Genomic DNA, 16,881 nt, shown 5'->3' with positions numbered 1-16,881 from the left:
GGCGTGACGTCACGTGCGCGCTCACATTGTATAAAGTAAATAAACACCAAGACAGGATAATTATTCCAATTAACAGTGTGCGAATCATAACGTGACCTTTTCTGTTGGTCATTTTAGTCTGTGTGGAGCTTCGTCTCAAGCAAATCAAGTTGCATATTTTAGAGACTTCAGCAAACGGTAGACAAAACGTTAATTTTCCACTTCTCCTTCGTATCTTTTTCAAAATTGTCTTAACTATGTATTCACAATATGCTAGATATCACATTTGTGAATAGTGTAGTCATATTTTTTAACTCAAATTCTGTATAAACATTAAAAAATATATATTTTGGGTATAATTCAAACAACAAAACTAACATACTGTAACAAACTAAAAGTATTGTAATTAATACATTTAGAAGTTTTAGACAACAAGTTTGCACCATAAAAATGTGACTGGCTGCATTATAGATTCTGTGAGAAAATGACCAATATCACCAAAAGGGTCCTTTGAAACTTACTGTTAAACTAATACAATTTAGAAACTCCTGACAGAGATGTGTCTTTCTTATACAAACTGAACAATGAATGTGTCCCATCAAACTCACTAAGTGTTATGTAGGAGTGTTTGACACATATGAATCATATCATTTCCTCACATTCTTTCCCTGTAGGAGGAGGTTCATGTGCACATGATTTATCAGTCTCCTGGTTTAAACCCCCCCGGGGACTTCATTTCTGCAGGTATGAACCATTCTCATGTTCAGATTTAAAGTATTATGTATATAGCATGAGTACACTATAAATAAGAGCCCATGGGGTATAATTAATTAATAAAGCAGAATGAATTAGATTTGTGTGCATGCACTTCATGCTCAACTGTCCATACTGATAGTTATTTTTTGTTTAAGTTCATCTGACAGAGTCACCGTTCCAGAACCCTCCACAGTCCAGTGCCGCCCACAGACGGAAAAAGAGACAGGTGTGTATACTGTCTCACAACACTCATGGCTCATGGGTTGTGGGTGTGTGTGTGTGTTAAGCTTAGACTATCTGATGTGATTTCATCCCCATCTCTCCTACACTCATGAAATATTTACAGCAGGGCTGTGAACTCTTTATAGCACTAATGTTTAGATCAGCTGTTTCTCTGCAGTAAGCGTGTTTTGCATGCGGCAGGGAGATGGTATAATATGATGCACTGTCAAATTCCTCACACAGATATCACAAAATCCACGGAGTGTTGCAGATGAGACTAAATATATAGAGCTGATGGTCATAAATGATCATTTGATGGTAAGATGAGTAACAGTCCATTATTCACATGATTAACTAACCTATAATTAACCAATTTATTATAGTTTTTTTCTTATTCCTGTAATGCATTAATTTTATTATGTATTCACATTCATTTTTCCCAGTACAAGAAACATCGCCTTTCCGTTGGACAGACAAATAACTACGCTAAATCTGTTGTGAATATGGCTGATCTGGTAAGATGCTAGTAATGTACATTTCATAGTCTTCTTTAAATAATTTTAATAATGCACCATTTTAATAATTTTTAAACAGAATGCTGATCCTCATCGGTTTCTGAAGACAAATAGACCTTGTACAGTCTGACAGTCATGTCATGAGCTGCTTTATCTGCTTGTTTTTTCAGTCTGTCTGCCCTTGACAGTCACATTAACATCCCTCCATTCCTCTCTTTGTTGAGAGACAGTTGGCATTTATCAGCTTCAGCCTGTTTTTCCAATATGTCAAACTGAGCTCTAGAATGAAAAACAAAAAGGGCCATCATTCTGCAGTCGTCACAGGTGTCCTGTGGATTCAGATTTACATGCAAGAGATGCAATTCTTTATTTACCTGTTGTTAATAAAATAATTTTTGTTTGTATCTGCAGTACTTCAAAGAGCAACTCAACACTAGAATTGTCCTGGTTGCGATGGAAACGTGGGCTGCGGACAACAGGTTTAACATCAACGACGATCCCATGGTGACATTACGAGAGTTTATGAAGTACAGAAGAGACTTTATTAAAGAAAAGTGTGACTCCGTTCACCTTTTTTCGTGAGTTATCAAGAAAACACACACACAGCAAACATTCGTTTTTTTAATCAAGTGAAACAGCATGTCTAATCAGTTTTCCCTCTGCATCTAGGGGCAACCGTTTTCATAGCAACTGGGGAGGAGCCTCATACATGGGCGGAGTCTGCTCACTCACTAAAGGAGGCGGAGTCAATGAGGTTAGTGGTTATGGTTATGCGAGACTCTTTTAATTAATGAAAATTAATTTTTACGTCAGTCTCAAAGGCTTTTGTTGCTGTTTTTCCTCAAATGTGTTAGTATGGAAAGACTGAAGAAATGGCCATAACTCTCGCCCAGTCACTGGGACAAAATATCGGCATCTTTTCTGATAAGAAACGCATTTTAAATGGTGAGTGTTCTTATTTCCTATTTACACTTTTATATTTTTCATGTACGTGCTTTGGCAGTAAACACAGCAGTACTCACACATACAGACTCTCATAGTGTCACTGTAATCCGTCTTTCACTCACAGGGGAGTGCAAGTGTGAAGATAAATGGTCGGGCTGCATAATGGATGATGTTGGGTAAGTTTCTAATATAGCAGATTTCCCAGATTTACTAAGACACACATACACGCACATAACTCACTTACGTTTTGAGACCCTTTGGGAAATGCATGTTAGTCTTACTAAAACAGCCTGTCATGTTTTGTGCTGAGTCTTTGTTCATGTGTTTTGTTGCTTAAATAACTTTAAATTAAATGTAGTCAAAGTAACTGTGTTTGAAATCTGTGCCACTCACTGATCCATAACACTTTCTGTCAGGTCAGATGTTTTTAACTGACAGCCAGTGAGAAACTAAAAAAGATAGATTTAAACGCGAATTTTCATGAATTCCACTAGGTGGCAGTAAATAATTTGTCTTCTCAATTCATCTGTCTCGGCGCTTACTCATTTCGGTGTCTTGTTTTCATTTTCTTCGGACACAAAACCTTACACAAAATATGCACATTTTACCCTAAAATAAATTACCTATTACTGTAATGTGCCAAAAATAACCTCATTCTGATTTTAATAATTATAATATAATTATATAATTATTAAATATAAAATATTTATGAAATTATTTTATATAATTATTATTTGTTTACTTTGTCATACATAATAGGTCCTGCATTAAATACATTTTTATTGTATTACAGTAATAAGAATCAAAATTGAGCGTTACACAAAAACACTAGGTTACTTTCAGATTCATGTAAATGTTCATAATTATCATAAAAATGTTAAAATAAAATTATGCCAAACATAGTATTTTTCTTTTGTTTTCATTTTTGTTAGATTGACATATGAACTCCTGTGCAAAATGTCATGAGAAAGTGTTATTGATCATTTTAGTCCAATTTTCTCAGTTTGGCTCATCACTGTTGACATTTCACATGTGGATTTTGACATTTCACTGTTCATGTTTCAAACTTGCACTGGCTCTCTTTTTTTTAAGCAGTCTAATATTCATAAACAGTGTTTGTCAGTGTCAAAGTGAAAATTTGTCTCAACAGAATAGCAAACCACGACTCATAATTCATATATATGCTTAAAACATTCAGAAATGTTCACAGTGGTCATTCAAGAAATGCGCTGATGTGAAAGATCAGATACGATTGATGCGATAGGTGATTGTTCATGTCACAGTCTGCATCTGTGTGTGTTGGTTTGTCTTTATCCGTGTGTTTTAATACCTTTTGCGTTTCCCCTTGATCCCGAATGGGACAGCAGGTGAGCAGACGCTTGGCTGTGTCATGCTACTCGCTCGTGTCCTGTCGACCAGTCAGCTGCTGAGTCACTTCAGCCCCTCACTCCATCTAATAGCATTCAGTCAAGAGAGAGATATAGCAGAAGCTGCATTGTGTTGGAACATTCTGCAGTTTCCTGTGTGCTCTCTTTTTTACTGGTTTTTAATTCGGCTGATAACTCATTGTGGGACATGTTTCGTTAAAAGAGGATTATTGAGCTCCTCTCAGTTTAAAGGGGTCATACTGTATGCATTTCAGCTTAATCATATTAGCTAAGATTTCAGTATTTTCCACCTCTCGGAATTAAACAGGCTTTCTTAGGTTTGCTGTCAGGTCTAATATTGTCTGAACTGGCCCATAATTAAATAAAAAGCCTTTCTGCACAAAAAACAATCCACATTGAATTGAAGTTGGCATCCTTGTGTGGTCAAAACTATAAGGATTGCATAATTAGCTGCTTTTAGTTTCTTTTAAAGAACATTCTTTTTGGAATGTAGAGGAAACTTTGAGTTCCAAAACTTGCAATATGTAATTTTTTATAAAAGGAAAATTTGATTTTCCGTGATATGACCCCTTTAAAGTGTTTAAAAGTGTCTGCAGTCATTCACACTGAACAGAACGATCATGATTTCATGCTAATGCCAAATGTCATAAAGCCTGTGTGACACACACACACACACACACACACACACAAACACACACACACATACAGCCTACCTCTAAACACAAAACTCTGCTTTTATAATACAATCAGATAATCAGAATTTCAGTAACAAAAGTAACTGACATCTCATCTGATGTTTAATGGCTTACTGACAGGACATTAGCTGAAATTCACACCAGCACTCACACCAGTGTGTGTTCACCCTCCGTCTTGCTGTTCGCTTAGCTTCTCAAATAAGACTTCTTCTCTTCACAAATCATGTTTCTGAACACATATATAAGTCATTAACTCCTCCTTCGAACCTCTAAACTGAAATATCATGTGTAGAAGATCAAAACCTGAGAGAAAAAGTGTTGTAATCACCACATCGAGCTAAGCACTTTCTCACTATCAGGAGGATATGGGACTATTGGGACAAAAAGTCCATACTTCTGAGTATGAGAAAGTCCTCTGGTTTCAACATGCACATATGATGTAGTTGGGTTGTCTTTGATATATATCTAGACATCCATCATTTCCTGAAAGTTACAGCACACTCTCACGTCTCATGTTAATAACACTAGTATCAATGGCCTTTCAGACAGACACGCTCATGTTGATCTGTCTCTCCATTGATGGATGTTTTGAGAAGTTTATGTTTCGTGCGGCCTGCATGTATGATCTGATCCACTAATTCCAGTGTTAATGTGGAAGGATGTCTTGTGTTCTCTGTTTTCCCCCTTTAAGTGTGTCTCCCTGCTGTTAACAATCCTGTGAAAATGTCTACATCACTTTAAAATTAATTACCCATGCTCAAGCAGGTAAGACTGTGTGCCCTGATATTCCAGGAACACACTGCGCGTCTGGTAAATGAAGAGTAAACACTCACACACGGCATAATGTGAGATATGCACTTATTGATTCTCAGCCTCCGGTTAAGGCTTCTTGAAACTGCATTGTTGCAGATTGTCACGGATTGGAATAGTGCTTACTGCTTCGGAATGATCTCTGCAGGATGTTGAGGGCTGATGCAGGCCGAGCAGAGTTCAGCATTCTTGTGCGATTTGAGAGTACTGCCACATTTCTGTGGACAAACTGTGATTTGCTTCTAAGGGAGGATGTAGTGAATGGATAGATAAAAGAATGAGGAAATAAAAGCTTTAAAAAGTGTCAGCAGGATCAGAGAAGATTCACAAGTGTTTGGGTATTTCAGACCAGGGTTCCCCCAAACTAGGTTTAATAGGTTTAGGGTGCACAACTAAAATATGAGAATAAAAAAGAGAATAAGACATTTATATATGCTTTTATAAGTACTAATTAACTGCTAATAAGCAACTAGTTCATGAGAAATGGTCCCTAAAATAAAGTGTTACTATATATACTTTTAAAATAAACATTAAAAACACACACAAAATTTAATTTAATAATAAACAATTGATATGTGACCCTAGATCACAAAATCAGTCATAAGTCGCCTGAGTATATTTGTAGCAATAGACAACTATACATTGTATGAGTCAAAATTATAGATTTTTCTTTTATGCCAAAAATTATTAGGATATTAAGTAAAGATCATATTCCAAGGAGATATTTAGTACATTTCCTACCGTAGTATATCAAAACTTAATTATTGATTAGAAATATGCATTTCTATGAACTTTATTTGAACAACTTTAAAGGTGATTTTCTCAATATTTAGAATTATTATTATTATTATTTTTTTTTTTTTTGCAGCCTCAGATTCCAGATTTTCAATTAGTTGTCTTTCAGCCAAATATTGTCCTATCCTAACAAACCATTCATCAATGGAAAGCTTATTTATGGTATTAAGCTCTCAGATGAAAAATGACCATTATTACTGGTTTTGTGGTCCAGGGTAACATATAATCAATTAAAATCTCAGCCGGTACTTAAAGTGAATGTTTTGGGTCAGAAGGGGTTCATCTGACAAAGAGGTTTGGGAATCGCTGTTTTAGGGCGTAAATGTCTTCATTTTCAGAAACTTTGTATTAGGAGCACTTCTTGGGTTTATTTGCCTCTTTGAGATGAATTGCTTGTTGTGTTCCTCATTTGTAAGTCGCTTTGGATAAAAGGGTCTGCTAAATTGTAGATATGAATTCATTTAGCAACTGTTATTTATATATACTGCAATACACTACACATCCACATTGTCAAGATCTGCCTGTAAACACAGGGAAATTACTGATTCTTACAACCTACAGTATTTTTAACAAATCTTGTTGCTCTGGCCATTGTGTTGGTTCGTAAGCTGTGTTTTATTATTCTTTGTGTCTGAGTCCTGTCCTCTGCTGGTCTGAATGAAACAGAGTCAGTGGCCACGTAAACATTTCCCCATCAGACTTATGTATTTATTAGCAATAATTTGCTCCCATGAGAACTTTTCAACAGTGACCATGTTTACATAAATATATTGTTTTGGAATTTGGTCATATTCTGATTATTTAGAGTATATGTCATGTAAATGTGATTTAACTGGATTGTCACAAACCAATTTGAATAAGGCAGCTGGCATTTCCCCATAATAATGGTAAATGCTTTTTATTTGTAATTGGAATATCATGTTCATTTACATACACATATAGCCATAGAAAATGTATTCTCTGTTGGTAAGGCCTCCAGTATTTTCACACAGGAGTAGTAGAAAAGAATCGGCATATCTTAGTTTATTTATAATATTATTTCATGTGCAGCATTCTGGAATTGTTTTCCAAATCAGAAAACAATTATATAATAATCAGAAAACAATGTGCATGTAAACGTGGTGACTGAGGTAAGAATTGTTACTATTCAGTTTAAGCTCTATGAGACTTTGATTAGCATTACAAACTTTTTTTATAGCCTGTCTCAGTGGTTGTGTGAATCAAAGTGGGTGGAAATAAAGTTCGGCAGTGTGACTCTAGTGCCTTGTGGTTCTCTCTAACAGCTTCTACTTGCCCAAGAGATTTTCTGACTGTAATGTGGAAGAGTATCATGATTTCCTGAACAGTGGAGGTGGTGCGTGTCTCTTCAACAAACCATCGAAGGTAAACCCTCTTCAGTTCTGTCTGTGTGTTCATGGCAATCACTTTGCTTAGTACGTCACCAAACCCACACAGAATGTGCTCCCAGAGAACTCCAGAAAATGTGCCAGGGATTTCCACAAAATTTAAATGCTTATCATTCGTTTAGGGTCAGGAAGATTTTTTTTTTCAAAGAAATTTATATTTTTAATTCAGAAAGAATGCATTAAATTGATCAAAAATGACAGTAAATATTTTTTATGATGTTACAAAAATTGCAATTCAAATGCAAAAGATTTGTATTTTAAATAAATGCTGTTTTTAACCTTATATTCAAAGAAAAAGTTAGTCAATTAAATTCACAGTATCCACAAAAATTTTAAGCAGCACAACTGTTTTCAACACTGATTATAATCAGAAGTTTCTTGAGCACAAATCAGTATATTAGAATGATTTTTGAAGGATCATGTGACACTGAAGACTGGAGTAATGATGCTGAAAATACAGCTTTGTATCACAGGAATAAATTACAAAGGATAAATTTTAATACTATTCCAGAATTTTACTATTTTACTGTATTATATAAGATATAAGTATTAGATGTTCTTTCAGTCACTCTCCTTTTATTTTATTAAATTTGTACTGAATTATCATAACCAAAACGTAGTTCCAAACTGTTTGCTTTCTAATTGCATATGAAGAACAATATCTGTGCATAATAATAGTGCAATAAATGAACAAATGAAAATAACATCACTTTTCTGTTCTGTAGCTCTTGGATCCTCCAGAGTGCGGAAATGGTTTTGTGGAGGCAGGAGAGGAGTGTGACTGTGGAAGCCCAGCCGTGAGTGATCTTACATCAACATCATGATCACACTAATCTGACACTTCTTATGTAATCTGTTTTTTCCTGTCTTTCTGCAGGAGTGTGCTAGAGAAGGAGAGAACTGCTGCAAGAAATGTATGTTGACTCAGGGAGCCAAATGCAGTGATGGTCTCTGTTGTAAGAACTGCCAGGTAGGCGCTGAGTTGTACAAAACTCTGTATCCTTCTGTTTGTGTGTGTGTGTGTGACTTTTAATGATAATTGTGCTGTCTCTATAGCTGGAGTTTATGGGTGTACTTTGTCGTGAGGCTGTCAATGATTGTGACATACCGGAAATGTGCACTGGGAACTCCAGCCAGGTGAGGGCACTGTTACGTACATCTTACAACACATCATACAGAAAATGAATGGTAATCGTACAAAAAAAAAAAAAAAAAAATTAAATGCTTAAAATGTACTAAATCTCAGACCATCCAAAATGGAGATGAGTTTGTTTCTTCATCTGAACAGATCTGGAGAAATTTTTCATCACATTACTTTCTCACTAAAGGATCCTCAACAGTGAATAGCTGCCGTCAGAAGTCCAAACAGCTGAAAAAAACCCCCCAGAACAATTCATTTTTCATCATCATTTTTTGCACCTTAATATTTTTATTCTGTTTAATGGCATGGCAGTCATTTAGTAATCAAGATATTGCTTCTGGTTCATGTCAAACACTTTGCATTATGGAATACACTATTACTGTCTAAGTTAAAAATATTGTGAATGTTGATGCTTTAATAACAAATATTTATCGGGAGCGTGAATGCTGGGATTTCATAAATTTAATAGAGAAAAAAAGTAATGTAGCTAGTAATGTAACTAATTACTTTTGAAATAAAGTAATCAGAACAGTAACGTGATTTACCTTTAAAAAGTAATCAGTAATTTGATTACATTTTCAGAGTAATTTGCCCAACACTGATTATAAACATGCTTTGAAGTGTAAAACTAAATATATTCTTCACAGTGTCCTCCAAACCTGCACAAGATGGATGGGTACACGTGTGAGAAAGATCAAGTGAGTTTATATATATATATATATATATATATATATATATATATATATATATATAAATACAGTCATAATTTAATATTCATTATTTTACTGTCACTCTAACCTATTTGTCTTCATTTCAACCCATTCATCTCACTTTTTAGGGAAGATGTTTCAATGGCAGGTGCAAAACCAAGGACAGACAGTGCAAATACCTCTGGGGAGAGAGTGAGTGACAGTGTTGTTTTAATATTATTTATAAGCCATTACATTGTTTATTATTATTTTGTTTTGTTTTGTTTTTCTTTTAACATTTTATATTTCATTTTAATTTTATAATTTGAGCAATTTTGTTATCTTAATGTGTAATTTTTATTAGTTGAATTTGTTAGTTTTTTTTAATTAATATATAATTGTTTTAATCATATTTTAATGTGTTCATTCTTCTTTTCTATTTGGCTTTAATTTATTTGATTCATTTTAGTACGTAAACACTGATTTTAGTAGGTGGTTCTGATGTAATTATGATTAGTGTGATGCTTCTGTTTCTAAAGAAGCAACATCGGCTGACAAGTTTTGCTATGAGAAGCTCAACATTGAGGGCACAGAGAAGGGCAACTGTGGACGAGACAGAGACACCTGGATTCAGTGCAAAAAACAGTGAGTTTGACAGTCATACCACAATGATGGGGTACTAAGTTACTAAATAAGAGTAACATGCTTTCTATACCACAAAAAGTGTATGTGTTTGTCTATAATTTCACTTGCAAATTATAATTTTCCTAATTTAATTCCTAATTTATTATGGAATTACCTTAGTTGTATGTGCTCTATCTAGACTAAATCGTGTGCATGTGTGTGTATTTAGGGATGTACACTGTGGATACCTGCTGTGCTCCAACATTTCTCCTGCACCCAGACTAGGAGAGTTACAGGGAGGATTGACATCTTTCTCTGTGGCACAGCACAGCGCCTCTCTGGACTGCAGGTACACACACAAACACACACTCACTTCAGCTTTTTATCTGACTCATTTTCCTAAAGTGAGTTTGAATGTTTCAGTGGAGGGCATGTGCTGATTGATGGCGACACTGATTTGGGATACGTAGAGGATGGAACGGCGTGTGGGACGGATCGCATCTGCTTTAATCACAAATGCCTCCAAGTGCAGGAATTCAATTTCAGCACGTGCCCTGGCACCAACGAAAGGGTGATCTGCTCCGGACATGGGGTGAGAGATTGTGTGTGGTGTGAACTGAGACAGTTGTGTCACCCGCTGATCCACGTTTCACATGCACATGTGTCAAATGGCATGAGTACATTTAGAAGAAAATTTTAACTGCTTTATGATGTGAATTAGTAATTTCTTATGTATTGTGAAAATGAATGTGCCACATAAAACTAAGTGGGGGGAAGATGACCTGACAGCTCTCCATCAAACAGAGAAACTTCATATTGATAGAAAAAGAAACACCGCTGTTACTTTATACACACTGTGTAGTGTGTACAACATACTACATAAAAGTTACAGCTAATTGTGACATTGTAATAGGTTTATGTGAAGATCCACTTAAGTTAAAAGTTACAAGAATGTATATGTTCTGTAATAATTTAGGCCTAATAGCACAAATATTACAAGTAGCTGTATTAATATATTTTTTTAAATCTAGAGGCATCAGTATCAGTATTTGTATTGTTGATACTGGCCTTCATTCATTGTACTTAATAAAACAAAACAAAAAATGTTGTTAATCATTAATATTTAATGAATTGACAGCACTAATTTTAATTTTCTATATTTTGTATAAATGTACAAATAATAAAAAGCCAGTGATAATTATCAAAATGTAAGAAATAAACTAACTTTTAAATAACATAAATTATACTTTGGGCCAGACTGAACTCTTCCAAGTGCTTTATTTATATTTGGTTGATATCGAATATGTTTGATACCCCTGATATGTAATAAACAATTCAAGTCCCTGCAACTTCTTTCATTGTAGTGAAAGATTTAGTTAATTGCTGCTGTGTTTTGGTTTATCTGTGTGTGTGTTTGTGCTGTAGGTGTGCAGTAATGAGCTCAGGTGTGTGTGTGACCTGGGCTGGGCAGGTGAGGACTGTAACTCCACCTCTCCTCTGAGTTACCTGCTGGTGCGACCTACAGCCAAAACATCAGGTATGCCAAACTTTCATATTTGCTAAGTCTTCACAAGAGGGTGACTTGCAGAACCAGTTACACTGTTTGGAGAACCTTTACCAACACGCATTAAAAAGCATCTTATGACACATGTCCAAGAGAAACAGACATCCAATGCCTACAGCTTAAAGCTTAAAGATTTGCCAGGTCTGAGCACATTTCAAAAGTCACTTGTATTAAATGGATACATAAATCGATTTTGCCACTAGGAAGGTGTTCTCTTGAGCACAATATAAAACAGTGGCACCAGCAATATTAACACACTGAAGGATTTTATTAAATCATTTTCATTTATTTAGTTAAAAACAGCTTAGAATTGATTGATTATTTACACAATTTTTACATTAAATGAATTCTTAAATTAAACATTTTGCATCTACTTGACTGTTAAATTTTGTCGTTCCTGTATTTGCAAACAAAAACAATTGTAAGCCATTTCAGAGCAAATTCATAAACATTTATTTAACAAATATATATAAATATTTATTTATTTATTTTTTGTAATATAATATAATATATGGCGGATGAAAATCTCAAGATAGAATTTTTTTCATTAGTCTGTTGTTCTTCTGTTCTGTTTTCATATTCATGTTCAGCAGTTCATTCACCACTTGCGCACATTTCACACGCTTTTAATTTCTCTTTTTATTTCTCTGTTTCATGGCTTTTGTTTATACGCACTCGTTCATTGTGGACAGGCTCATGTCTTTTGCTGGAGTGACAGTGAGTTTAGATTTGAGTTGTTGTTTGTTGTCGTTTTGTCGTTCACTCACCCCATCATTCCTCCGTGTTTCTGTCTGAATGAAAGCTGGCAGTGTTTACCTGCTGTGCTGTGTTGTTATAAACCTTGTCATATACCCTGTTTTATAGATATTATTTGAATGGATGCCTTTAACATAAAACCTCCGTGGACAGAAAGAGTCATAATCTTTATCTAAATCTTTTTTCTAGTTTTTGTTATTATTCCAGATTAATTGTGGCATGCGATCAAATCCACAAATCAACCAAAGAAATTTAAGATTCTGTATCTAAAATAAATATTAATCATGTTTACACACAGATTAGTTTTGGTTTCCCCAGATGATTGCAGGTCAGTGTTGACTATGTCTACACATGAAATGCTCTGTTCCTCTGACAGGCATCATCACTACTAACATCATCATCGGGGCCATTGCGGGCTCTATCCTGGTCCTTGCACTGATTCTAGGCATTTCTGCATGGGGATACAAGTGAGTCACATGATTACAGACCCCTCACTAGCAGAAACATTATTAAACTTTACTTAAAGTGATAGTTCTATCAGCATTTACCCTCATGTCATTCCAAACTTTCTTGTATTTAACTCAGAAGAAGATGGGCTATTATAAATACTATGCAACTTTTGGAGAAAACAGCTTATTGCATATACAGAACCAAATTATATATACAGATTTGTTCATTATTATGCTTTTCTTTTCTAACTGTGTATTGTGTTGTTGTCTTTTCTCCCCTTTGAAGGAGCTACAGACAGCGTCAGTATGTTGAGTCTGAAGTACACAGAAGATTCTGTCGGTTTGTCTACCCTTTTCTTCATTTTATAACTGTTTTTATGTGTCATGCAATACTGTGAAATTCTAGTACAATAATAAAAAATAAAAAAAACATATTTCTGTTTAATATATTTTAAAAAGTAATTTATTCCTGTGATGCAAAGTTGAATTTTCAGCAGCCATTACCCATTACGCTAGTCTTCAGTGTCACATGATCCTTCAGAAATCATTTTTTTATGAAAATAATCTTCAGAGTAACAGCATTTATTTGAAATGTAAATCTTTTGTAACATACTCTCTCTTTCAGTTTGATGATTTAAAGAAAAAGATAATCTTACTTCCCCTAAACTTTTGAATGGTAGTGAAATGTGATCAGATTTAAGTTTTCCCAGCTCAGTATTCAGAACAAACCTTCTTCGTTTTGTCAGTCAAATGCCTCCGGGTGATTACGTGAAGAAGCCTGGAGACGGTGATTCCCTGTACAGTGACGTGCCGCAGGGCGTGAGCTCAAACTCCGGCAGCAGCTCCAAGAAGAGGTCTGCTTACCTGTCTCACCTCCAGATCAACACCTGCTCTTTCACCCCCTCAATCCCTTCCATCAGCCAAAACATCTGTCTGTTCGGCTTCAGGTGTGCTTCATCTCCATCTCCATCTTCATCGCTTTCCTGCTCTGCTAACAACTAGTGTAACATTTTACCTTGAGAGCTCAACAGACTTAATGGAGTTCCCAAATATGTTTCATTTAAGTATCAACTTTGTCTCGAATGCTTCCGGGGAAAGACTTTGGTGACCTAATGAGACATATTGTGAGATAAAGTATAAGTTTATAGCTATGAAAGTAATGTTGCTCATACATAATTTGATAAGAAATGCTAAAGTTCATACTTAATGCATCTTTGCGAAACTGAACACGGTGTGATCTCTTCTCAAACTCTAGATGACACGTGAGATTAATGGGGCATATTCCTCTGAAAAAAACATCTTTAAAAAGAGATATATAATTAAAAATATGAAATAATTTCAGTGTTATTTGGCATAGACTTCTTTAGAATAATCTGTGCAGTTCCTTCTACAGGACATATTTTATTTGTCAAGACTTGCAGGTTTTTATTCCTTCTTTGATGACTTCTCCGTTGCAGGTTTGTGCTCAAAACTGTCTGTTTGTCTTTCTCTTGGTCATTGTTAAAGTCCTATCAGGCTCTTGTATTATTAATACCGGGACAGTAAGTAAGTCAGTGTCTTCATGGTGTCCATCTCCATGATCTCATGCTCATCTTGCTCATTTCAGTGTGTTTGTTCTGCTTATCACAGTGGTGTGGGTCATTCCTGCTTTACAGTATCCTCTGATCTCTGCAGTGTTTTAAAAATTATACTGTAGTAAGATGTAAAGTAATAAGAAAGAACTTCAAGAAAGTACATGACATAATTTGAATGATGATAATGATTTTGTCAAGATTAACAGGGATAAAAAGTGAAGTTGTAGTGGAAGTGGAAAACCTATAAAATGATAATAAATTATGACAATATTTCAAAGACAAAATATGATTGAAGGAAGGAGAAATTAAGAACCCCTTGCAATATTGCTTTAAATGCATTGGGCATGATAGTTTGCAGCACAAAGAGATATGGGGAAAACACACACACCTAATTGTGTGGTAAAATAAAGCAACAAGCTGGTATGATGTCTATCTTTAATAACAGTGAGTAAACATTAAAATGTACTGGAAGGAAATATACTGGAAAACTTAGTAGGAATGAGCCACATGACGTCTTTGCCATTTGTTTTCCTCATACAGAACCCTTTTAATATCTGTAACTGCATTGTGAGAATTTCTCTGTTCTTTGGTCTGAAGATCTAATGGTCTTTCTCACTCCTGGAGTGAAAGAATCCCAGATGCCAAGCACATCTCTGACGTCTGTGAAAATGGAAGACCCAGGAGCAACTCATGGCAAGGTAACGCACCCATCAACACATCCACTCAAAATGGCAGAGATTGCATCAGATTATTATCAGCATTCATATCATGTGTTCTCCTCCTCTGTCGATGCAGGAAACGTCACGGGGACCCGTAAGAAGCTCAAGGGAAAGAAGTTCCGTCCTCGCTCCAACTCCACAGAGTAAGAGATGCCGTAAAACTCTATGCCATTTGTCATTACTACAGTCCAAACAATTTTACTGTTTGGAGTAAATGTTGGTTTGTTTTTGGTGTGCATTGGTTTAACCTCTGGAAATGGCACGTTAAAACTGACCTGCACGTCTGTCATCATCTGTAGGAACACAATATACACTCTTGATTCGGATTTCAGTCTGATGCTTGTTTCTACACCTGAACTTTTTTTTTTCAAATGCATGGGACAAACTGACCACAACTAAAACAAAAAACAACATGCAGCTGAGCTACACAAATACTACAACTTTATCTCGAGCAAAACATATTTAGAAATGCATTCCGTAGTAAGCAGCATTGCATTATGCTTAATTTAAAGGAACAGATCACTGAAAAATAAATCATCATTCACTCATCATGTCATTCCAAACCTGTATGACTTTCTGTTGATGCTTTATATACTAAACAACTTAATGATAAGGGACTGTTAAGATATTAAGAAGTAACTTAAAAAAATAGTCAGTATGACTCATACACTATACTCAAAGATATTATCTATATTCAGATTGCGTACTTATGTACTACATTATGACGCTTTTTAGTATAAATAGTGCAAGTAGTGTGTTCACACTGAAAATTCCGAAAAGAAAAAGTGCACTTTAAATACCCCGATGATTCACTTAACCGAAAAAAAAAAGAAAAAAAGTTGAATGCACTAAATTGGTTCCAGCTTTGTTATGTACAGTAGGGGGAGGGTCTATCAGACTCAGATTATTAATTTATTAATTAATGACAAAAAAACCTCATGTAATTACACTACATGGTTGAGTACATAGTGTATACTGTAAGTTCATAGTAATGTATATAGTGCCTCAGTTACTTAATGAAGTGATATTAGGAGATCTTAATTTAAGTCTAATTACTGATAACCTTAATCTCTGCAATAACTCTTAAATCTAATTTACATACATCTATTCAATCTTGATGCTTTAAGAAATATTATATATTGTAGAAGTATTTGTTTAATATTACTGCGTAAACTGTGATGCATTATGTTTCAGGATTTCTTTTATGAATATAAAGTCTTTCACTTTTGATCAAAGCATCCTTGCTGATTTAAAGTGTTCAGTTATTTAAAAAAAAGCTTACCGACCCCAAACTTTTGAACAGTAGTATGTAAACTTTGTTCGAATGAGAAAGTAGTGCTAAAGTAAGGGGAAGATGTCCATCTTATACAACTTAAATTGAATTGTTTGCATTTTAAAAGTTCTTGTATGGCTTTGAATACAGCGCACAAGTTATATAAAATACTTTGATTATTCTGTTTTTGTCATTTTAGATATTCGCCAGCCCCCATTTCACTTCCACTTCAATGGAAAATAACATTTTGCTTTGTGTTCCACTGAAGAAAGAAAGTCAAATAGATTTGGAACAAATGATGACAAATTTGACATTTTCAGGTGAACTAAGGTCAGTTGGTTGCTGACGTTTACAGCAGCAGTTTTCTGTAGAGTCTTGAATTTTTCTGTCCTCCACCAGTCATAAAGTGAAAAAGCTTCATGATATCTGTGTAGGTGCTGTAGTCTCAGCTGCTGTCTGATCTCTCACCTGCATCTTGGACCGTAAAGAATTTCAGTGCTGCTGCTGTCTTTTACCAACCTCCTTCTTTATCCTGTTTCTCCTATCTCTCCTGTTCTTTCTCTTCTCCCCCTACCCTTCCC

The 16,881-nt window shown here is 35.1% G+C and overlaps 1 protein-coding gene across 6 annotated transcripts in view; it reads left to right on the top strand.

Annotated features, from left to right (window-relative positions):
• adam22 (ADAM metallopeptidase domain 22) overlaps positions 1-16,881 on the top strand; it is a 58,618-nt gene that overhangs the window by 34,933 nt on the left and 6,804 nt on the right. For 3 of the 6 annotated variants that reach the window (XM_026283532.1, XM_026283530.1, XM_026283533.1), the window contains exons 7-29: positions 654-723; positions 891-961; positions 1,201-1,275; positions 1,401-1,472; positions 1,884-2,050; positions 2,142-2,226; positions 2,327-2,417; positions 2,542-2,593; positions 7,389-7,488; positions 8,237-8,308; positions 8,389-8,481; positions 8,568-8,648; positions 9,300-9,350; positions 9,491-9,554; positions 9,881-9,986; positions 10,195-10,314; positions 10,389-10,557; positions 11,391-11,502; positions 12,662-12,752; positions 13,021-13,074; positions 13,481-13,681; positions 14,906-15,006; positions 15,104-15,170. In XM_026283532.1, the coding sequence (XP_026139317.1) occupies positions 654-723; positions 891-961; positions 1,201-1,275; positions 1,401-1,472; positions 1,884-2,050; positions 2,142-2,226; positions 2,327-2,417; positions 2,542-2,593; positions 7,389-7,488; positions 8,237-8,308; positions 8,389-8,481; positions 8,568-8,648; positions 9,300-9,350; positions 9,491-9,554; positions 9,881-9,986; positions 10,195-10,314; positions 10,389-10,557; positions 11,391-11,502; positions 12,662-12,752; positions 13,021-13,074; positions 13,481-13,681; positions 14,906-15,006; positions 15,104-15,170 (2,165 nt within the window). Of the gene's footprint in view, positions 1-653; positions 724-890; positions 962-1,200; positions 1,276-1,400; positions 1,473-1,883; positions 2,051-2,141; positions 2,227-2,326; positions 2,418-2,541; positions 2,594-7,388; positions 7,489-8,236; positions 8,309-8,388; positions 8,482-8,567; positions 8,649-9,299; positions 9,351-9,490; positions 9,555-9,880; positions 9,987-10,194; positions 10,315-10,388; positions 10,558-11,390; positions 11,503-12,661; positions 12,753-13,020; positions 13,075-13,480; positions 13,682-14,905; positions 15,007-15,103; positions 15,175-16,881 lie in introns of those variants that run through there. The other 3 variants (XM_026283534.1, XM_026283535.1, XM_026283536.1) reach the window with 2 other exon arrangements.

This window comes from Carassius auratus, chromosome 16, assembly GCF_003368295.1.
Source record: "Carassius auratus strain Wakin chromosome 16, ASM336829v1, whole genome shotgun sequence".
Classification (NCBI taxonomy): Eukaryota; Metazoa; Chordata; class Actinopteri; order Cypriniformes; family Cyprinidae; genus Carassius; species Carassius auratus.
This window is presented reverse-complemented; position numbering and strand designations above follow the sequence as displayed.